We start from the raw sequence: 23,815 nt of genomic DNA, 5'->3' as shown, positions 1-23,815 counted from the left end.
CCTGACCAGGTATTGAACCCGCGCCCTCCACAGTGAAAGCGCAGAGTCCTAACCACTGGACAGCCAGGGAATTCCCAGGATAGCCCGTTTTAGAAGAGTCAAATGAACCACTAAACAGTAGCTACTTACTACTATTCATAAATGCTTCAAGGAAACCATTCCTTTTTTAAAAAAATAATTAATTAGTTATGTTTGGCTACGTCGGGTCTTTGTTGCTGTGTGCGGGCTTTCTCTAGTTGCGGGGAGCAGGGGCTACTCTTCATTGCAGTGCCCGGGCTTCTCATTGCGGTGGCTTCTCTTGTTGCGGAGCATGGGCTCTAGGTGCGCGGGCTTCAGTAGTTGCAGCACACAGGCTCAGTAGTTGTGGCGCATACCTCATTGTAACAAGGCATTCACAAGTCTACTGCTGGATTCCACGACAATTCAATTGTGCTGCACACACAACTGTTCTATAAATGTACCAATTTAGTTCTGACACATCAAGTATAAATTTGAGTTTGAAAGCCTCACCTGACTGAGTTTTATGGGTGTCCATATTGTTCTAGCAATTTTCTTAAATTACAAGTGTCCTTTTTTGATTTAATCTAAATACCTAGGCCTCTGAAGAGATTCCCATAATATGGATTTGACTAAAACTGTAACAGTTTTAATGTATACGCTATTCTGAAGTTATAAACAGTTCTCTTATGTTTTTGAGACCTTCATCCAAGTGCTTGAATGGCGAGAGCTGAGGAATGTTAATGTCTGTTTACAGATAAATGAAGATTTCTTCAACATCAGAGAAGGAATATAGGTTAACAGGACAAAGGATTTATATACTGTGGGAAGGGGGTGGGGGGCAACCTGACTGTACAGTCTCCATAAATATGTTCAAAATTATCTTCACTTCCTCAAAGGTATCACCCTCCAGAATATTTCCTTTTTTTAAAAAAATAAATTTATTTATTTTATTTTAATTTTTGGCTGCATTGGGTGTTCGTTGCTGCATGCGTGGGTGAGCAGGGGCTACTCTTTGTTGCAGTGCGTGGGCTTCTCATTGCAGTGGCTTCTCCTGTTGGGGAGCACGGGCTCTATTTGTGCAGGCTCAGTAGTTGTGGCACGTGGGCTCAGTAGTTGTGGCTCACGGGTTCTAGAGTGCAGGCTCAGTAGTTGTGGCGCATGGGCTTAGTTGCTCCACGGCATGTGGGATCTTCCCAGACAGGGCTCAAACCCATGTCCCCTGCATTGGCAGGCGCTTTCTTAACCACTGTGCCACCAGCGAAGTCCCCAGAATATTTTCTTGTTTATAAAAAGGGAGAGGGGAGGATCGTATGGTAAAAGGTTTTTTAAAATAGGTTTAACACACAATGGGATAAATACCTAAGGAGTTACTGCTATAGGAAGGGATATAATACCCCTCAGTCATCTGCCACTGACAGCTCAGTCAGTACAGTAACTCTCCTGAAATACTCCTCCTTTTCTACAAAGACTGACTCTTCCTCAATTGTTCTGATACCCTTTAGCAGAGTTTTTCCTACTGCTGTCAAACAAACTGGCCTACCATGAAGAAAGGGGTAGTGGAGGGTAGAAGTTCAACTCCTCTATAAACGGACAACTGACAAAAGCAAATGAAGTGGGAGAACAGAAGAAATAAAGTAGATCTTTCCATCACAGCTGCAAAGAAAGTTTGTAGTGATCATTCATTCTATTCAAAACGTACTGTGGCATATGCCCTACAAATACACATATACTTACACATAAACAAGTATTATTTTTAGATTAGTGTGATACTCAAAGAATTACAAAAGTTGGTAGTTAATTTTTCTAGAGAAACATTTGATTAAAGATTCTGTCTTACTTTACCTGGAAGACTGCCCTGTGATCTTCTACAACTTGTTCTTCCATTTCTACCATTTGTGAGACAGCTTCGTGGAAAGTAAACAATTGTGGAGAAACCTCTTCTTCCTTAAAATAAAAATAGTTTAAAAATTATGACATAAGTTTATATTTTAAATGTTATAATAAAAAAGTAGTTTTTCTGTGTCATCTACAAAAATGCAACTTAGAAATTGAGGATGCTTGAATGTTAAAGACAACTAAAACAAAACATGAAAGGCAAAGCCACAATTTCTTTTTATGGGTCAAAAATATTTAACATAACACTCAGTAAGACAAACTTAAACACATCAGTAAGAGACAGTTTTCACTTATCCCAAGCTTTACTGAAGAATTACTGTAAAAAAGCAATCTCTTTTGGAGTGCAACTTTTCAAATATACATTTATCACAGGCTAGAAATATACTGAAATATTTCCTCAGTGTTGTTTACTTTCCCTAACAATTTAATTCACATATATGTCTTAAATTTCTTTTCACTAGAAGAGAGACGTAAACATAGTATCTTTCATGACTGTGACTATCAAATTGGTATTCTGAAGGATCCAACTCTTACTAAATTTTAATTTCTGAATTGCATTCTACAATTTACTTACTGGTTTTTACAGAAATTTTAATGGACAATTCACAACTTTATCAACAAAAACTCACATATGTATATGCAACATATATTTTGGTCCTACATCAAGTCAAACTTCTCTGGCCTTGCTTTCTTTTTTGAGCTTCCTTCCCAACTCTAACATCTAATGATTTATTTCCTCAAAATGTGGCTGTAGTGATTGAGAAGTACCCTTAAAATTGTTTTATAAAATGTCAGTAGGTAAAGCAACATTTTTCAAATAAAATACACAATTCTAAATATATGTGTATTTTCGTTAAATTAAATATTATAAGTAGACTTTGACTTATTTGACTCTTTCATCAATAAGCTGCCATCCCTAAAAGTTTACATAATCAAGTTGGCTAAAGAATTTTTTATTTTTTCTTTGGGAAAAGAGCCATCTGCTTTTAATCAGGACATGCAGGCATGATTCTCTCATATTCTCTGTCCTTCTGGTAAATACACAGTCAACCACCTTTACTCATTTTATCTGCCCACTTCCCTGCCAAGCCAAGAATGTCCTGTCTTTTCTCTGCTTCAAGATATTATGCAAACTCCTATCACTTCCATGCAGCCCACTCAGAATACTTTTTGTCTATACAACTACTTATGGAATTCTAATGCACTTGATTATCCTCTAGTTTGTCTACCTGTATTACTTTTATCTCCAGGGCATGTCCTGGACACTATCCCATTTTAATCTACCTTGTTAAAATTTAATATAGCAATAAGAATATGTACACATGCACCAATACTTAACTAAAGGCTAATGCTGAACCATCTCAAGACAGTTCCTTGGGGAAGGCAAAGTTGAAAGAAATCCACACTCTTTCATATATAAGGGAGGTTGCAAGAACCCATGATGTCATGCTTAAAGCCTCTGGATTAGTTCTGGTCACCTAGCCAACCTCTCCAAATTAAGGTCCTGCAAAGACCAAATAGATGCAAGAATAAAATGTGAGAGATCTGCTATAGAGAGTGCCTATCTTGTTCTGGTTTTCCATATCTCTGGAAGCACCGTATCTAGGAGCAATGCAGGGTTTGCTTTAAGGAATTTTTTTTTTTGCTTTAAGGATTTAAAAAGCAACTGCAGTCTCTTTCAAACGTTTTGGGGACAGGGGATAGACTAACGCCAGGATTTCATTTTTAGGTCTTTATCCTCTATGGTTCAAAGTTCAGAACTCTTATTTTATTTTTTTATTTTATTTCATTTTATTTTTTGCGGTACGCGGGCCTCTCACTGTTGTGGCCTCTCCCGTTGCGGAGCATAGGCTCCCGTCGCGCAGGCTCAGCGGCCACGGCTCACGGGCCCAGCCGCTGCGCGGCATGTGGGATCTTCCCGGACCGGGGCACGAACCCGTGTCCCCTGCATCGGCAGGCGGACTCTCAACCACTGCACCACCAGGGAAGCCCAGAACTCTTATTTTAAACCAGGTTTCTTAACTTCGACACTACAGACATTTTTGGGGGGAGGAGGAAGGCTGTCCCTGTGCATTGTATGTTTAGCATCATCCCTGGCCTCAACCCACTGGATGTTAGCAACACCATCCCACCTGTGACGACCAAAAAATATCTCCATACATTTTTCCCTGGAGAGGGGCCAAGTCACTCTTGGTTGAGAACTGCTGCATTGAGTCCTACTTTGTAGAGTATTTTGAAACATGATAACAAAAAGTAGGATATCCGTTTGTTTACTCTAGAATATTTTGGACTTTAAAATACCTGCTGGAAAGTACAAAAACATTAACTTAAGTTATACTGTTTCCAAAGAATATCTTATTGCAGCAAGCAATCAATTTAGCTGACCTAAGATTTCACTCTGGTATAAGAAAGACCCAGATTTCAATCCTGCTGGGCTTCAGTACTTACTACTTGTATGATCTTAGTCAAGTTAAAAACAGGGATAATTATAGTATCTACCACACTGAATTGTGAGGACTATACCAGATCATAAGATGCCTAGCAAATATATGTCATGAAGTAAGCAACTAATAAATGCTACCTTTATCATTATAAGAAAATGCCACTATAGGATTCTTAGTGGGAAAAGAATGATACAAAACTATATAGATTATACATTTAAAAAATGAAGTTAAATAACTATGTGAAAATGTGTTTGTGCTTTTTTGTTCTTTCTTTATACCTCATTGTCCTTATACAGTGGGCACATATTATTATTTTTAAGTAACAGGGGAATCAGAATTTTAAATTTATGAAATGTCACCAAACATTCAAAAATACAGAAAGCAACCAGATTTAACAAATGTCAGATTTTTTCCATTTTTGATACAGTTCATGAATCCTTTTAATGCATGTGCATGTGTCCATAATCTTGTTCTAAGCTTTATACATGTGATATATTGTATGTACAATTCTTAAACTTGTTTTTTCCCTGTATTACTTTAAAAATCCCCCAATTTTAACATCAGTATAAAATCTGGAAAAAAGAATAGTTAGATCAGGGGTCAGTGAACTTTAGTACATATTTTGGGGTTGTGAGCCATACAATCTTTGTCACCTCTGGTCTTAATGAGCAGGGCCATGTTTCAACAAAACTTTATTTGTAAAAACAGATGGCAGGCCCATAGGCTGTAGTTTGCTGATCCCTGACTTAGATGATAGTTTTCACTTATTCTGCTATGGATGAAATGACTTAGATAATTACAACTATATTATGTAACTTACATTTTGTTCACAAAGAAGTTTTAGATCATCCCTCTGAGGGGAACTCCCCACACCCCACTGTGCCTCTAAATCATCAATCTGATTTGGTGGATGGTGCATTATTGGACGGACATCACTAGCAGCAGTTGGATCCACAGTCAATTCTTTCACCCTATAAACACATAAGAGGTATCTATAATTAACAAAGATTCATGCAGAGGAACAAGAAATATCAACCTATTTAATATAAAAGCAATTCAATAAACATATTAATATTGATGATGTCAGCTTTCCAGATCAAATCTAACTGAAATCTGTTGAAATACTAAAGGTATGTTTAGCTGTGAAGCTTTAGGAATTTACTTAGGTATATAACTTTACAATTACTTCAAACATAATTACTGTGCATTACAAATTGAGAATCAACAAAGTATGCAGATTCAGTATTTCAAAATAAATAAGAGACACTTGTTGCAACTAAATTGCTGAATAGAAAAATGCTAACAGTGGCACTTAGATCAATAAATAAATCACAGTCAAAAATCAGGGATTTTTTTGTTTTTTGGCCGCACCGTGTGTCACACGGGATCTCAGTTCCCTGACCAGGGATTGAACCTGCACACCCAGCAGTGGAAGCGTGGAGTCTTAACCACTGGACCGCCAGGGAAGTCCCCCAAAATCAAAGAATTTAATACACTTTGCAGATTTGGTAGTTAGAAGGCTCAATTAAAATAGCTACATGTGAAATATTTCTAATCTATAAAGATTATAAGCTGTAAAGTTCTATCATTAAAAAAAGTTTACCCCTTAAACTTCAATTTACATATTTGGGAGAGGGTACACTTTTTAAGTCAAGAGGAGCCTTGTGATTTCCTTGCAGACAGAAAGAATGTAAACTATTCATTTTAAATAAGACAGTTTATCCTTCAATGGTAAATATGCAAAGATGACATCATCCTTAAAAAGATGAGAGGGGAAAAGGAAGCCTGAATTCTAAATCAACATTTTAAAGCAAATTAATAAAGTACATAAAAATGAAGATCATGCAGTATAACCACCACCTGCCAAACAAAATGAAAATGAAAAATAAAATGGCTCAGGACAAAAGTATATGCTATGAAAGTAAATGCTATAAAACATGTATACATAGCACAATCCAAAAGAAACTATTAAAATAAACATCTTATGTATAGAATGAAGTAGACCTGGTAATTGAAGGAGAAAAGTCGTCATACTCATAAGAAGGAGAGAGATCAGGGCGACTGCCACTACCCTGTGAGAAGGGAATGTCTGATGGACTAATTCCAAACTCCTTTACTCTGCAGCACCAAAACAGCAACAAATTAAAAGAAAATGCTCTTGTAAAGACAGCAATGCACATTTCAAGTTTGCATTTAGTACTCAGTTTAACTTGTTTAGAAAAGGATCAACGTTGTTATGACAATATATTTACACTATCTTAAAAATAATCAATGTGAAGAGGATTTTGAACCCCTCTGTTCTATTGACTCCCTACTCCATAGTCCTTCCTTTTCTCATGATCTTTCTAGAAGTTTAACGAGTCCATCACCTAAATTTGAAATGCCCTGTATTTAGCTACATGACCACTCATGTCTAATTTCCTTGTGTAGTCAATACCATGAATATTTTATTAGCATTAATGAGTCCTCAACACTCTTGCAGTCTTTTCAAACAGGACACAAGAGAATTAAGTCCTAATGGCATACACCATTTATAATTAATTAACTTCTTTCCTATGCACCTAGAATGGTATTAGCTATAAAGCAATCCTTGAACAAACTGAGAAAACAGTCACTCAGATAATTTCCTGTGTTTGGTGATTCAGGTGACGAACAATGGTGAAAAAAATCCTTTAGCAATGGAATTTAAATTGCTTTTGCTAATGTCTCTGACAGTTATATTTAACTAAATCATGGCTTTTATGATCCAATTTTTGTGACTCCCTATGTCCTCTTTAGGCCAATCCCATTTCATAACAGTAGGCAATATTTATTAATTACTTCCTATATATCAGATATTATGATTAATATTTTAAGACATTATATTATTTAATCATTACGACAATATTGTGATATTATTATCACCACTTTACAGATGAGAAATAGGTTCAGAGCAATAAAGTATCTTACCCAAGTTCATTCAATGAGAATGTGGCATAACTGAGGCTCAAACCTAGCTGTGAGTACGAACCTTATGTTTAAACACTTCAATATACTAACCATATTCTCTGTTTTTCTCATTACTTCTCTTAGGTTGAACTAAATGAAATTACTATTGGTATACATCAAAAATAGTCACATAGATCAAACTAATAATTCCTTTTATTTAGAATCTTTATTTGACCTATTGGTAATATCTACTCTGAAAGGTTGAATACCAGATTCCTTTGCCTTTATCCTTTTGGAAAGCTTATTTACACACGTGCTGACAAACCTAAATTTCTAATACTGACTTAATAACTCTTTTTACTCCCAACCCCATTACTTATTCTTTCAGAATCTCCTAATTTAGATACCTATTAGCCCCTAACCACACATTTTTCCTCTATTCAAAGCTCTCTTGCCCAACCTAAACTATTCTATATGCAGTAATTATATTCCTCAAATGAGCTATCAAATGAGGTTGAAAATCTTTATTCCTAGAGATATGGAAATAAAAGACAGAATTATTTGTCCTAGATGGTTAGTAATGGTTGCAAATGAATCACATTACGTGATAATAAATTAAAATATTTTACTTGGACCTAAATGAACTAGAGGAATAACCAGATACAGCATTTTCACATCAGGGGGATTCCTTTGCAGCCAGAAGTCTGAAGACATGGAGGGTTTTAATTCTACAACACGGCAATCATTTTACTACACTAAGCTGTTCCTCATCTCTCCCATGAACAATTCTGAAACAAGAAGCATTTTAAATTAATGAAAAAAACCCCACAATACCAAAAATGTTCACTACAAAGAATGATTAAAAGTACTATAGGGGCTTCCCTGGTGTCGCAGTGGTTGGGAGTCCGCCTGCTGATGCAGGGGACGTGGGTTCATGCCCTGGTCTGGGAAGATCCCACATGCTGCGGAGCGGCTGGGCCCGTGAGCCATGCCGCTGAGCCTGCTTGCTCCGCAACGGGAGAGGCCACAACAGTGAGAGGCCCGCGTACCGCACAAAAAAAAAAAAAAAAAAAAAAAAGTACTATAAAGGTTCATAGCTAGAATCTTATAATTCAAAGTTTAAAGGGTATTAAATTTAAAAATAAAGTTCAATTATTTTTAAAAGTTATTATTTTTAATATCTTTACAAAAGGTCAATAAGTTTATACTTTCCAACAGTTTTTACTGATGATTTTTAAAAATCTCTTTAGTTGAAGCAAAAGCAAAATACCAAAGAACAAAGCGTATGATCTCATTTATGTGAAGTTCAAATACAGCTACCTATATTGTTCAGGGATACATTCATAGGTAGTAAAACTATTTTTAAAAAGAGGGAAAGAAAATTGAGAAATTTATTCCACAAAAGTCAGGACAATGGCTACCTTGGGGTAGAAATTAATGGATTTAGGCATGTTATTCAGGATTCGTGATTAGAAAGGGACACATGGGGAATTTTCTGGGGGACTGGAAATGTTTTATTTCTTGGTCTGATGACAGGAATTTTCACTTTGTAAATATTCATTAAATTATTCACTTGTGTTTTGGGTACTTTTCTGTATGCATATGTATTTCATACTTTAATGAAAGATTAAAAATAAAATTTCCATAGTGATTAAAACAAAAAAATAGTACAAATACTCATGTTTAGCAAAATTAAGAGATTCTCCACACTAGAAATGGAATACAAAGAGGAATTTTATCTCTAGGTTAAAATCACAAATGCAATATGTGATAATACAAATTTAAAACTATATATATAGTCATTCAAAACAAGAGCAATGGGAACAAATCTCTGGAACAAATATAAACATGCCTATTACAATCCAAAATTCCAAGGGCATTTTGTGACTATAAGGAATAAACTGCTTTAATAATGTGTAACGCTTTTTGTCCTCTCATTTGTAATAATGCAATTGTCTATTAACGTCTGTAACACTATTGCCATAAATAATAAAATGTAACCCATACAGAACACCAGAAAGAACTGTGCTATCCCTACTTAAACCCTAGCTTCCCCATGTATAATATTTAAGATTATCAGAAATAATTTTCAGCATATGCAAAACAATTTAAGAAATACGGACTGGCTCCTGATACTCACTTACTTTTGAGTCTTAATATAATAATAAGAATTTTCATGATTTAAATATAGTAAAATATTATGAAATATAACTTGGTTAATGGAAAAATACAATCATGTTCTATGATTTTAAGACCTATTCTACTAAAAATATGTCTTCCCAAATTACACAACACATTTCCAATTATTTTTAGAATATGACAAAATGATTCTAGACATCATTTCAATGAATAACATGCAAATTTTTTTTGAAAATGTAAAGAGCAATGCAGTAAGATTTACCCTATCAGATATTAAATCCAACCATATATTGTTCTATTCCCTTCAAATTTCAAAATAAATAACCATTTCTCATACCTATTTGCATATCTTAATGTATTGAGAGTATTTTCACAGGATGCCATGCCTGGAGAGATTGTGGCAATCTATGGGGGAAAAATGCAAAGGTAAAGAAAATGTTATAAATGATGACAAATAATACTGACATATGGCTCAGTCAGGTCTAATTTTAATATGGTCATCTAAAAAAAGAGTTATTAATGATACCTTAGCTCCAAGATAATTCACTATCTCATACCCATAATCAAAGAATAATTATAAACTCCAGTTAAAATATAAACAACTCTGATGGCACCACAAAATGATCAAATATCAGGCAGAAAATGGAGGTCAACACCTAGAAGAAGGGAGTAACATTGAGTGACTGTCCGCCCCTACTTTTGATAACTTTTTTTGCCTAAGGGCAAACTCTGCTGCTGTCACACAGGACAACTAAAACTTCAATAGAAATCTGGAGTTTCACTGGTTAAACTAAAGGATGGAGTTTGGAGGTAGGCACCATAGCAGCTGGGAAGTGAAGTTTGTCCCAGAAGAGAAATAACCACAGAGGAAGAAACTCATATTCTACATATATATTTATACTACCCAAATCTCTGGCTGACCCCTGAACACAAGGTTGACTGCAAGAAACATAGCTAAGTCTAAAAGAGCTAAACAGAGATTTCAAGGTCAGTTGATGCCCACAGCTGGGGAGACAAGAGTTGAGTTCAGCTAAGTTAACTGCCAGCTAAAATAACAACAACAACAATAACAAAATCAATAATCTTTAGAAGAACATAACAGAATCCTGAGTGTCCATAAAATATTCATTCATAATGAAAATTATATAATCCAAAATTCTAGATATATGAAGAAATAGAAAAGTGTGACCAATATGCAAGGAAAACAGAAATCAATGAAAACCAATCTCACAAAGACTCAGATGTTGGAATTAGTAGAATGCATTATAACTACAATATAATCCTATCAGACGGGCAGGGACCACATTTCCAAGTATCGCTGTATCTCTCACAATAGACTTTAAATGACTGTCATTAATGTATTTTATAATTTTCCCATATATACTACATAATTATTCATTTACGATTAAAACAAAACAAACAAACTTACCATGCAGGTACGAGAGTTTTCACCTATGAATGAATCTCTTAACACCTGAGTGAGTTTACTTGCTCGGAAAGGAGTATGAGGTTTATTTCTACCTAAGGCTCTGATGCACTCCTGAAAATTAAGAAAGCAAATTTCATAGATTTTACTTCTTATAAACAGTAATCTTAATGAACATATTTAAAACATCTCTTACCATAACCCTAACGTTTAAGATCTGATCAGCTCTGAAAATTCTATTAAGAGATTTACAGCATAGTAGAAATGTTCCCATAAATCCTAATTCAAGAAAATGAAATTTGGAAAACAAAAAAACCCAATCCAAAAGACTACTTTATTAATTCCAAAAGATTCTTCTGGAGACTATGATTAGTGTTTAGAAGTAACAGGCAGTAGGATAACTGTAAAAAGTTAAACTTTTAAAGTGGTACTACAAAAGAAAAAAATAGAATGCTTTCTTTGCTTTGCTAGTCAAGGAAGATATATAATAGTGGCCTAACTTTTGAAATTCCACATTTTTCTGAGAAACTTTCTTAGCTCAGTTTTATGGTTCCTTGCCCTCCTTCAAGAAAAAAGACTGATTAATGATTAAGGCCCTCTGGAATCTCCCTAAGCAGCAATGGAATTGGCCTGCTGACTAACAGATCTTTATCTACCTTAAAAAGAATAAATAATATGTGTAAAGAAAATTTCTGGGTACAATATAAATCTGTAACTGCAAACATAAACAACTAAATTTTGATACCTCTCTTACTTATTAGAAAAAACAAATAGTATAATTTTGTAACTGAGTAAACAAAAATGAAGTCAAAAGTAAAAGATTTTTCACAATTAAATGCACTTTATTTACCTTGAGTGCTAAAAGGCTTTTATTAATTTCAGCACCTTCAAGCCTAGTTTGCCTGTCTGCACTGGAAGTATCAGCTCCTCTTTCATTTCCAGCCAAATCGATGAGAGAAAATTTGCCATGTAGTTTTCCTTTCCTTCTAAGAATAATCTGAAACACTGCATGGCTCCGAGATGAATGTGCATTTGCAGATGTTTGACCGGATGTTCTACAATGTAATTAAGAACATTCTGATATGTAAAAAGTTCAATTTATATGTGCAAACCACAATATTTTCATTAAAAAAAGAAAAAACTATTCAGTTTTTATTATTTAAATACAAAAGAGACATTTTGAATTAACAACACAAACATAACCAGATTAATACAATTTAATCTGGCATACTTCAAAAGTTTTTATGAGTAATGATTTTACGTCCAAAATGCGCTGAATAACATCCTTGCTTTGCTTTTGAAAGTATCTAAAACTGATCATGAAACTGTTTCCCTTTCTTAATTAAAATGAGAGCTACCTGCAACTGTTGCCTATGTCAATGAGTTTCAGTACATCTTCAACACATTTGACCTCCCGTTCCTGTAATCCCACCACTTGAACCTGCTGTTTTCCATCTTCGAGCACTCTTAATTTTGTTTTCCTGTTTAGCAAGTCAAAAACCTAAAAAAAAAGAAAGAAATCTAGCTTTAAAAATAAAAAAAGAATAGTTCTATAAAAATGAGTCATTCAGAGTCTGAAAATTATTTCAAAGAATTCTAGTAATAATGTTATTAGAATAATAATGATCGATACTGAAGTTAAAGAGTTTCAAAGGGAATTTTTAAAAATCTCATCACAGAACTTTAACATAATATTCCAAATACATATAACAATTATGTGGTGGCAATGACTGCCCAACAATGTGAATATTGCTGAACTTCTATGCTTAAAAATGGTTAGAATGGTAAATTTTATGTTATGCATTTTTTAACCATAATTTAAAAAACTAAAAAACAAAAAATTATTTTTTTAAGTTTCCACTTACCTTACCACTATAAATTTCAAAAAAGGTTGCATACACTTGAAGTTCTAACTTCTTATAGTTTGGCTTCTTTAGCATTAAAAAAACATCTCGAGCTGTCAATAATTGCATATGGAGAAAATTTATTAAGATGCAATAAATATTGTTTTAAAAAAGCAATTCAAATTTTCCGTTTTTAAAAAGCAATTCTAATCAACTAATGTTTACCTAGAATGATAGTATCAATAAGAAAAATGAAGATTAAAGTGGATATTAATTTTCAAAAGAAAATAGTAGCAATAGTTTTTCTACATTTAAAGTTTAGAGGCCACTCTCCTTCATATTCAAGAAGAGAATGCTACTACTTATCTTTATAAATAGCATAAAATTATAGGCGGTCATAATAAGGTTACTTTCATAATCATACCAAATGGAAACTTTTCACAAAGCAGTTATTCAACAACAAACGCTAAGCTCCAACAATATGCCAGATTACAACACAAACATAATCAAGATTTTTGCCCCCAAAGCACAGTTCTTTTCAAAACAGTCCGCTAATCTAAAACTGACATAATATATAGTAAGTATAGCATTAGTTACCCTTAAAATTCTGGACAGTACTTCCAAATCTTATTTCCAAGCCACCTGAATAATATTCAAGAAGAATATTATAAATAATATGCAAAAAGGGAAGTTACCTGCTAATGCATAAATTCCTTTAGAACAGTCTTGGTTCTTTCCTGAAAAGTCACCTCCCATTGTCTATATGTTAAAAAGAAAATAGAATTTAGGTCTTAGAATTAAGCTATAAGGAAAATAAACTGGCTTCATACCAGGATGTAACTGTAATGAATTACTTACATGAGTCTTTCCACTTCCAGTCTGCCCATAAGCAAAGCATGTAGCCATTCCCCTTTCAAATATAGTTTCCACTAGTGGTCTAGCTGTAAACCTTAAAAATAAAATGTACCAGTCAGAACATACAGTTAATATTTAAATTAAACAAATAAACAATAAAACTAATATCAAGTGTTATTATAAGCAAATCTTATATACCAAGATTTTTAACAAATCAGTGGGATCAACTGCGAGGCCACAATTGACCACTGATTTAAAATTTTAAATACCCATGTCCTAGGATTGCTTAAAGCTCTTTAAGGCATATTTTCAAGCAATAATTCCGAAATAAACAAGGGCCACAATAATAATGGACAGGGGAAAAAACATGATAGTAACTGAGCTAAAGACATAATATATAGAAGACAGTAGGAAAGTTTTAAAAAATAACAACAAAATATGGTAATATCAGCCAGACAAGTAGGACAGATATGAAAACCAAAACCAAAACTAAAAACCCCAACCCAACCCAAAAAAAGTATCAATGGTTTCAACAGAAACAGAATCAAGAGTGGTAATCTCAATACAGAAAAGCTAGAGGGGAAAAAAGTACAAAAACATTATCTAAACAAGTATAAAAGTGGTAAAATTTCCTTGAATGTGAGTAAGTAAATATAAATTATGCTTATAAGACAATGAATTCTGAGTTGATAGTCTTGATTCAGGAAAAGGATGCCCAAATATTATGTATTGGTATAATCATTGCTGGAGTTAAAATAAAAAGGTAGGGAGGGACAAAAAAATACTTCAATGAGCAGAGCCCTAAAAGCATGATAGAAAACAAATCTACTTTTTACACAGTCTTCAAAAGAATATATGTAGAACACTTTATACAGCTCTATTGATTTTTTTTTTAAAGGCACAACTGGAGAAAGTACAGAACAAAAGGAGCAGAAAAATGTTCTAATCAAAAAGAACTGGAAATGAGTCTGAAGAGTGATCAGACCAAAAAAAAAAAGAAAAAAAAAGGCTAACTTCTCAATCCATAAAAGTTAAGGATAAGAGAAAGGGGAGAGAATCAATACTGGTAAAATTAAGAAGCATAAATACAGGGTGAAACACAAAATGTTTACTAAATCTAGCACATACACAGAAACATACTTTTATTTATAGCGATTTCTTGAAAATGATTACAAAAGTCAGACAGACATATTTTATGAGACAGGAATGGAAGCAGAGAAGGGAGTGAGGGGGGAGGACAGGACTCAGTTCTCAAAAAAGTAAAAAATACACAATTTATAATTATAATTCCCTTTCAAAACAAATTTTTCACAATACCTCTATCTAGCATTCACATGTTCTTTAGTTTTGTCCTCTTTCTTTACAGCTGAACTCCCAGTTTACTGGCTTAAGACCAGTGGAGTTGGTCTTATCTCATTTATAACATCTTCAATTCTTAGGATTCTTATTAACCCTTTAACTTTCTGTTTTCCAGTCAAATTTATAAAATAAAAGGGCAATGAAACATAGCATTCAAGTAACTCAAGACAATTTAATATAGACTGAAATAACAATGCTGCTAAAACTGACCTATTAAATAATAAGAAGTAAATGTTTACAAACTATGTATAAAAATCTAAATTTGGATAAAAATGTGGGATATCAATGCACAATACATGTAAGTTTGAGTTGTTTGTAAGTTGAAAATGTGAACATGCAAGAATTTCATGTACTAAAACTACTCCAAAGCTTAGAAATGATAAAACTAGGGAAATGCAAGTAGATTTACAGAACTTTTTTTTCCTTAAGTGGCCATATGTGCTAAATAAAGATTCAGACAAATAAGTGACGGATGTATAACAGTTATTTCAAATTTCTTCACTACTGCAGAGATCAAAAAGTAAAAAATAGCCACATCCCATCTCTAGAGGTACAGAAAATGTTTTCTAGAAATTCCTTATCCATACATATGGTATGTTATATAGTGTATAAAGTTAATCATTAATGAAAACTGATTTGGGGAGCATTAAAGAAAACAAGTGTTAAAATTCATGATCATGTTTATTAAATATTCTTATTTGTTTAAACTCAGGGGGAAAGAAAAGGATATTACACCTCTGGAGAGATATGCCAAGATCAACATAAGTTTCAGTGGTGGTGGTAAACACACAGTATAAGAACAAAATTCTGATTTAAAACAAATTTACCTACCTGTAAACCATTTCATTAGGAGCAGAGTCATCAAAGGCATAATCAAAACGAAATGTTTGGTTTTCTAGGTACCTTGTTAAATCTACTTTTTGTTTTGGTTCATGTACCATCACAACATCTTTACTAGGGATTGTGATTACATCAAGATCTTTCATTTGAGTTTCTAAAAGAATAAATGAAAATCAGTACCCAGTAATTTTCACAGTATTTGAATTAATGCACAAAAATTATTTTAAGTAGTAAGAATTTCGATAAAAGTAGTAAGTCCTGTAAATATAAATATCCCATAAATATGCCATTCAAGTAAACAATATTTCAACAACAGAGTAAAAAAAAAAAAAATCAAGATTTCTGTAAAGCCAGGAATGGCAAAAATTCTTAGAACAGTATCACATCAACAGACCTAACCATAGAAATCTGTATAATGGTTATGTACAAATGAAATGATTTACATTTAACTCTTCCAAACCAATCTGATTTCTGCTATTATCAAAATAAATTGCAAACAGGACAAAACTGAACCCTTGATTAGAACTCAATAAGCATACCTTTTTTATTGAGTGGTCGTTTTCTTACACAAACACATATCCTATGTTCATCAATCTAGAAATAAAATATTTTTTTCCAGTGATTATCAATGGTATATAAAACACTGAAAAGTTAATTATGTAATATTTCCTCCCGAGGTTTTAGAAATTTATGCATAGCATAAATAGGATAAGTAAGCTTAAAAAACAAATTAGCTTGAAGAAATTTTAATAGCCATCAGACACAATTATTTCAAAAATTCTAAGTATAATGGAAACTCACTTATTTTGTCATTTGGTAAACCACTAGGAAATAACTTTGTAGAGGACACCACCACTCTTAGTAGCAATAGGTTCACGTTAAGAAACTACCTTATTCACTTCAAGATGTGCTGTATACGACAAAAGTAAAATTTCCTACCAAGTGGCATATTTTCAGATTGATTATAGGGAAAATTATAGGCAAAGATAACTAGCTGTAGACAAGAAACACAGTTCTCAGAAGATTATTGGCCAAAATAATTTGAACAATTTTATAATATGCCAATTCTTAGACATTAAATTTTTTCATAAAATTAATGTTCCCAATACTTGCCTTCTAATGATATTTAGTATAAAGCAGGAATTGGCAAAGTACGGCCTGAAAGCCTAATCCAAGCCACTACCCACTTTTGTAAAGTTTTACTGAAACAGCCATACCTATTTATTTATGTATTGTCTATGGCTGCTTTTCATACTACAAAGGCAGAATTGAGTAGTTGTAACAAAGACCATATGGTTCAAAGCCAAAAATATCAGGCCCTTTTCAGAAAAAGTTTTCCAGTCACTGTCATAAAGTATGAGCTCAGATGTAGGTTAAACAAATGAAAGGGTAGCAAGGAGTAAAATATATGAGATGCAAATGTTATGAACTACTCTATTAAATCATATGTAATACACCTGCCTTAACACAGGTGTATTATATGTATTTTGTGTACCCAATACATTCCGTATACACTAGGTCAGATGTATTTTGTGTACCCAATTCATTCTGTATACACTAGGTCAGATGGATCATTTTTCATAAATACAAGTTACTCACAAAAGTATTCCCTGTTCAATAAATTCCCATTCTTCAATAGGAAAGGAGGTGCATAAGACAGAACATTCTTCAAGCACTAGATTTCTAGTTTACAGCAGTCCTCAACAGCCATCACTTATTGTTAAAAGCCAGAGTAACATTTATTTTAAAATAAATTAGTAGTAAGTTGGAATGATGGTGGGATCTACGGCCCAAGCCAAGAGGAAACAAACTTGGAATTGAGATAAAAGTATAAGTGATGGTCAGAAAGGAAAGTGGGTCTTCTGACATCATCCTTGACTGTTGCTCTGTCCTACCAAGGACACAGAGGCTTGCTTTGAAGTGGATTATCTTTGTGAGATGCATGTCTAACGTATCAAATTATGGGAAATAATGAGAAAATAAGGGTAAGTGCGAGTGGTTTCTTTCTTTCTTTCTTTTTTTTTTTTTTGGATGCATCACGTGGCTTGTGGGATCTTAGTTCCCAGACCAGCGACTGAACCCGGGCCTTTGGCAGTAAGAGCGCAGAGCCCTAACCACTGGACCGCCAGGGAATTCCCAACGGTTTCTTGATCTTCTTAAAATAGAGAAGGAGAAGAAGCACCCATAAAGAGAGAAAAAATTACAGAACTAAATACAGTATTAACTTAGGGGGTATCAAACATGTTTTTATTTACAGCATAAAAAGTTCCAGAACAACTGTTAATAAAGAATCTTACAGGATCTGCTGTTGTTAATGGTCTATAATCCAAACTTCCTCTAAAGTCTCTGATCATACACATAATTTCATAATTTGGGTTTGTAGCGTCAACATCCTGTAAGAAGACAGAGAATTCATCATTTATTATAATTACAATAATGTAGTATTTGTTGCGTTTATGTTATATATGGTTTGAAAATTAAATAGGTTGCGTCATTTATAACAGCCAAGCCCAAACTCAAACCTGAGATGTGATATAGTTTCAGAGTTCAAGATTAATAGTATGCCTAGGAATCACTTTCATATTAAAAAACACAATTCTGTTAGTCTACATGCCTTCTGTTAACTCCAAACAAAATACTCCTTATTAAAACCACCTTTGACCTATTTCAAATATGTTATACGTATACCTTAATTCTCCTAGAAAACTGAGCAAAACAAAAACAGTGTTCATCCTAAACATCAGTAAAGAACTCTAGAAAAGCCGAAATTCTTAGAAAAATGCATTTAATCAGATTCTTCTTCCTAATTCCTAATTCAGTGTTTCAGCAAAGTAGAACTATGGATTCATTTATGTTTATTTCCTATTATTAATGACTCTCTAAAAAAAACTAAGGCATGGTATAATACAGCCCCAAATCAATAGGACATAGAATTTAAAGGAATCAAAAGCCAAGATAATTTTTTAAATCTTTAAAATTCAAACTACTGCATGCTAACTGCAATTTACTATTTTGCTTCAAAACTGAGAAAATTCAGATTAAGATACAAATAGCAACAGTTAACAGCCTCTCCTAGCTATGAGTATAAATTGTTAAACATTTTAGGTCAGGTTCTTTTTCCCATATACTATATGCAGACTTGCTTTGAGTACAACTAAATTTCAAAACTGTTAATGTAACATACTGTCAATTAACCTTTTGGGAAATAACACCAACTATGTCAACTGAGAAGCAGAATGTAAAGAAGAGGTCACAAAGAGATGTAAAAGTATTATGAAGTACCCACAGGAAACACCAGGTGGCATCTGTACTAAGTATCAGTAGATACAAGCATTATTCAAAACCCAACTGGTCATTCTCAGGTCACTTTCAGATATAAGTTGATTTATTCAGGTTGAGTATTATACTGATTCCACAATTCCACAACACAACATCTTTATGATTAAGGGCATTTGAACATACTCCTAAATAAGGAAACAATCCTGGTATTACAGGAAACAAGTTCTGAGAATATAATAGATACTATGCAAGCACAATGGAGGAATTATTTGTACAATAGCATAATTTCTAATATGTGAAGACCTGTAGAGAGATAAAAGACCAGTCTTCTAAGCAACTTTTCCATTGCTAGTAAAGTTTTGCTACTATCTAAAGGAAATGTGAGAAGAGGGGCACATCAGAGATACTCTCAACATCTAGTATAAATCAACACACAACGAATTTCCACCCTTTCATTGTGATATGCTGAACTTATTAACCATGGAAAAACAATAAAATGGATAGTATAACCATATACCTTAACTTGATGTTTTTCTGAATGTATTTTTAGTCCTTTTAAAAAGCCAAAATCCTATTATTCTCAATGTTATACATCCATTAGAGTTCTGTAACACAATGGCTTACTATTCAAAATGGAACAAGCTTTAAGACTAACACATACCCACTAAAACTTGAAAAGTTTATGTAGTAAAAAATCTGTTACGATAACTTATTTCCCCAAGAGTTTATATTATTCCTCAATATCAATTTAAGGAACTATATTGAAATCTTTAAATGAATGCCTCAATTATTTTTTCATAAGCCAATCACTTTCACTGACACAGTCTAATCCTTGGTTGGTGCATAAACAAAATATGTTTCTGTTACAAACCTGGGCTCTTTTTTCTCTAAGTTCTTGCTGTTGTAGTCTCCTTTTTTCCCGTTTTTCTTGCAATTTCTCTACTTCTTTCACACAATTAGATTTTCTACGTGCTGGAAGAAACAGATGAGCTGTAGAAGCCTAGTTTTCTTTTTAGAGTACCATACTTATACACAAAAATTTTATGTATGAAATTTTACCACACACACCAAAATAAGGTACACAGTGACAAAACATGCCTATGACAAATGTGAACTTTACTTATGAGCTGCTTTAACAAAGCTAGGAACAGGACAATATACAAATAAGAGTCATGAAAAATGACTCTAACATATTGATACATGTCATCTCTTGGTTTAGAATCAAAGATCTTTGAATTGGAAAGGATCAAAAAGCATAAGCATTTCTTTTATAACATCTGTCAAAATTATCTGGCCATAATTTTAAATTCAAAGCAACTGAAACATTGTTATATTTTTATATTTATAAATTGTTTCCTCCAAAATATACATTTAAAAACCCAATTAACAGACTAAACTAACAACAAAAAAATTTTTCCACAATGGTAAAAATAAAATCTGCAATTAAGTTTGTAATTTGGGGACTTATAAAGTTGACCAAGAGAAAATACATGTATGCCTAAAATGACTGAATCCTTGATACATGATTTACATACAAGGGGGTCCAAATTCCTTTTTTGCAGCTTGAACTGGAGATATATCTGAAACACTACCATTCTGTTGTGCAGAGGAAGACTGTTCAGGAAGTTGACTAGGCCGCGCGCGTGCAGAACCAACCACTGAAAGTGAAACAAAATTTCAAAATATATGTAATAATCAATTCTGTTCAATAAATAAAACTCAATCTGAATAATTTATAAAAAACCAAGCCAAGCTTGATTTTAAATAGTAATTTTTAAAAAGTAAGTGTGCAAAATACAGATTTTATACGCATTCTCATTTTGAAAAACTTACACAATTCAGAAATACAGCAAGTAAAAACATAAAAGTCCTGCAACCCTCCTTTTGTTCTAAATCCCACTCTTTGCTTGTCAAATATGCAAATCCTCAACAGAGAATTTCCCACTGTGGATGTTACAAAAGTGGAAAAAGCAGTATTAAGTTAAATATAAATATCACATTTTACAAAGAAATATAAATTTTCACAAGACTCAAAGAATAGTGCTGAAAGTGCAGGACTTTCCCTCTACCTCCAATCTTTCCTCTAATACCTACACCTGTCCTGCCTCAGCATCCATACATACAGAGGAAACATCACTATGAGAAAGGACCATTCTGTACTGCTGAATAGTAGAAAAGAAATTAACTGTGCTTTATATCACCTAGCTGAAAACATATGAGAGATCTGAAATTAACTGCAATTGATACCTGTTCGACTTGTCTTCAAAGTTACCCATGACATTTTTTGAAAGTTTGTTAGCCAGAAAATAATGTAAAAATATCACAATGACTAAACTTACCCTTGCGAATCAATTAACTACTACCCCATTCCTTTCTTTCTCATAATACTCTCCTCAAATCTGAAAAATTATTGGGTAAATAAGATGCCTCAAAATGGCATATATCACGGAGTTTCACATTCATCACATACCTTTATAAATCATTTTTTTTATATCACTGACATTATTGTGTTGGGAAATCAAGACGATATCAATCTTAAAATTAGCCATGTAACGTTTAAATGAATAACAACATCAAGGGTAATATTTACTTTTGATTTACCTTGTCAGGGCAATAGGCAAAATTAATAGGTAAATTTTTACCTCTATTATCTCTTGGAGGAGGATCATTCTTAATAGAAGCCACAGTCCGTCGATTCTATAGAAAAGAAAATGTTCATTTTACTTTCTCTCTTTACTCCTCATATATATGTCTATCATAATCAGCTTCCTTTATTTATTTTTTGCTGTTTTTTTTTTATTGTGGTTTCAATGGAGAAATACATCATCCACTCACAAAATAGCTCTTGAAAAATACAAGTACAGATACTATAACACAAAGCAAACTCTAGTCATGAGACACTACGTACATCATGCGAAACCAACAGTCTGATCTCCAGGTTATGAAAACTAGAATTAAAAAGTCACTACACAGAAAAGGTCCAAGTTCCCAGCTTGGCAAAACTTGGGTGCGGTTACATGAAATGTTTAATAAACTGAATTCTTTTTCCCCAATGTGTGAACCAAATGACAAGACTAAGTCTGTACCTGGCAATTTCAATCTAACTCTGAAGCTACACAGAACACACAGACACCTTGTAGACTTCACCTGTTAGTCTGACCATCTTTTCTTCTTAGGTGGTAGGAGGAAAGGCAAGGTGACTGTGCAGAGCAAAGATATGGGACGTAGAAGTACTGTATACTAGACATTACAAAGTATGGTGAAAAGAAAGCCTCAATTAATGCATAGTCTAAGGGGGAAAAGACTACACTCCAACTTTGGAAAGTTAATTTAGAAGGATAGGGGAAGAGTTTAAGTAATTACAGTTTAACATGAAAAATGTACGTGTGATAGAATGGAACACAATAGAGGATTCATAAAACATGCTCATCAGAAAAATCTGTTGGGTTTGCTTTGTCCAGATTAAGAAAGAATAACTAAGCTTATCAACATCTGGCATCCCTCATATTCTGTAAAGATGAATGCACTGCTGCTTACTTATGTGGAATTATTTATTGACAGGATAAAACAAAATGAAAAAAGGAGTAGAGAGCTGACTAGATGTCAAGTGCTTGCTAGAAATGATTTTTAAACGTTTCTACATGTAAAATTTACTGACAAATTTTAGTCAACCATTTAAAAATCAAAATTTGTTTAAAATTCTTGGAGAAAATGCCTTTTTGCCCACATGTTTAGAATTGAAAATCAACTTTACTATAGACAGGAGTTTTGTGGAGCGTACAAAATTCCTCATATTTAGAGATCAAATGGCCATCCAAGATAGGTATCATGTTTCACAGGCATTATTTTTAGTCACCCTAAAATTTCAGCCATGGGACCAAAAGTTAGTGTTCTGTGCCATGTGGCCACAGGGTCACTGCTTTCACATCATGGCTTAAGAAAATACTGGCATTTCGTTTTTTATGAAAGAAGTCCTACCTTATGCATACAAGCAAAAAGGGGAAAAGAAAAAGAACGGGGAGGGAGCAAAACCTTTGTTTCAAAGACAAGATACTGAAGGCAAAAGAATGTGGAGCTTTAACAAGCTCAAAGAAAAATATTCGCTGGCTGATCGCTGATTTGGATGCACTCTAAACAATTCTATAAACAAAACCAATATAGCATTTCTTAATCATGACCCCATCAAAACGAAGTATCTCCTAATTATTCTTTCAATGTCAAATATATACCCTAGAGTTGACATTTCATTTTTAAAGGTTACAGCTACTTCATAGGGACTGAACTAGATGTACTCTTATCCTTTCTCTGAAGTACAACAGTACTCCACTGCACAATGGCATCCAATTTGAAAACTAATGGTAAAGGAAATTCTTCAGGAAAAAATGAAAATCTATCAAGCTTAAAATCTAAAATTAGTTCTACTTTCTAATAAAAAAAAATACATAAAAGTGCATCATCAGAATAAGGAATTCTTATGCCAGCTTGTATTGCAAATTTTCCAAACAATGCAGCAAACATAAACCCAGTCCACATGTCAATTATGAATACAAACACAGCTTGAGGTTTTTTTTTTTTAAAGGCAGTAATTTTTTGAAATAGTTAATGCAACTGTTGCTAACACAATTATCACAGTACTCCTGGCTTCACATACTAACCTGGACTTCCGATCAAGTGCTGATTAGTCCAGTAAGGGAGGTCACAAAAAAAACCTAAATCCATTTTCAGTCATGTCTAGTCTTGTACCCTCCATTCTCCTTTCTTAGCATTTGAAGACAACAGGTTGAGTTGGCAGATATTGTTTATGG

At 33.5% G+C, this 23,815-nt stretch overlaps 1 protein-coding gene across 3 annotated transcripts in view; it reads right to left on the bottom strand.

The window, feature by feature from the left end:
- KIF2A (kinesin family member 2A) overlaps nt 1-23,815 on the bottom strand; it is a 67,321-nt gene that overhangs the window by 3,121 nt on the left and 40,385 nt on the right. For 2 of the 3 annotated variants that reach the window (XM_082651172.1, XM_082651174.1), the window contains exons 4-18: nt 21,653-21,707; nt 20,546-20,668; nt 19,882-19,982; nt 18,029-18,124; nt 16,271-16,325; nt 15,723-15,885; nt 13,536-13,626; nt 13,373-13,436; nt 12,699-12,790; nt 12,192-12,334; nt 11,684-11,888; nt 10,837-10,947; nt 9,745-9,812; nt 5,161-5,311; nt 1,843-1,944 (exon numbers count right to left, since the gene is read on the bottom strand). In XM_082651172.1, coding sequence (XP_082507298.1) covers nt 1,843-1,944; nt 5,161-5,311; nt 9,745-9,812; nt 10,837-10,947; nt 11,684-11,888; nt 12,192-12,334; nt 12,699-12,790; nt 13,373-13,436; nt 13,536-13,626; nt 15,723-15,885; nt 16,271-16,325; nt 18,029-18,124; nt 19,882-19,982; nt 20,546-20,668; nt 21,653-21,707 — 1,620 coding nt within the window. The remainder of the gene's footprint in view (nt 1-1,842; nt 1,945-5,160; nt 5,312-9,744; nt 9,813-10,836; nt 10,948-11,683; nt 11,889-12,191; nt 12,335-12,698; nt 12,791-13,372; nt 13,437-13,535; nt 13,627-15,722; nt 15,886-16,270; nt 16,326-18,028; nt 18,125-19,881; nt 19,983-20,545; nt 20,669-21,652; nt 21,708-23,815) is intronic. The other variant, XM_082651173.1, reaches the window with a different exon arrangement.

This window comes from Grampus griseus (genome assembly GCF_964374135.1).
Source record: "Grampus griseus genome assembly, chromosome: 3".
Taxonomy (NCBI): domain Eukaryota; kingdom Metazoa; phylum Chordata; class Mammalia; order Artiodactyla; family Delphinidae; genus Grampus; species Grampus griseus.
This window is presented reverse-complemented; position numbering and strand designations above follow the sequence as displayed.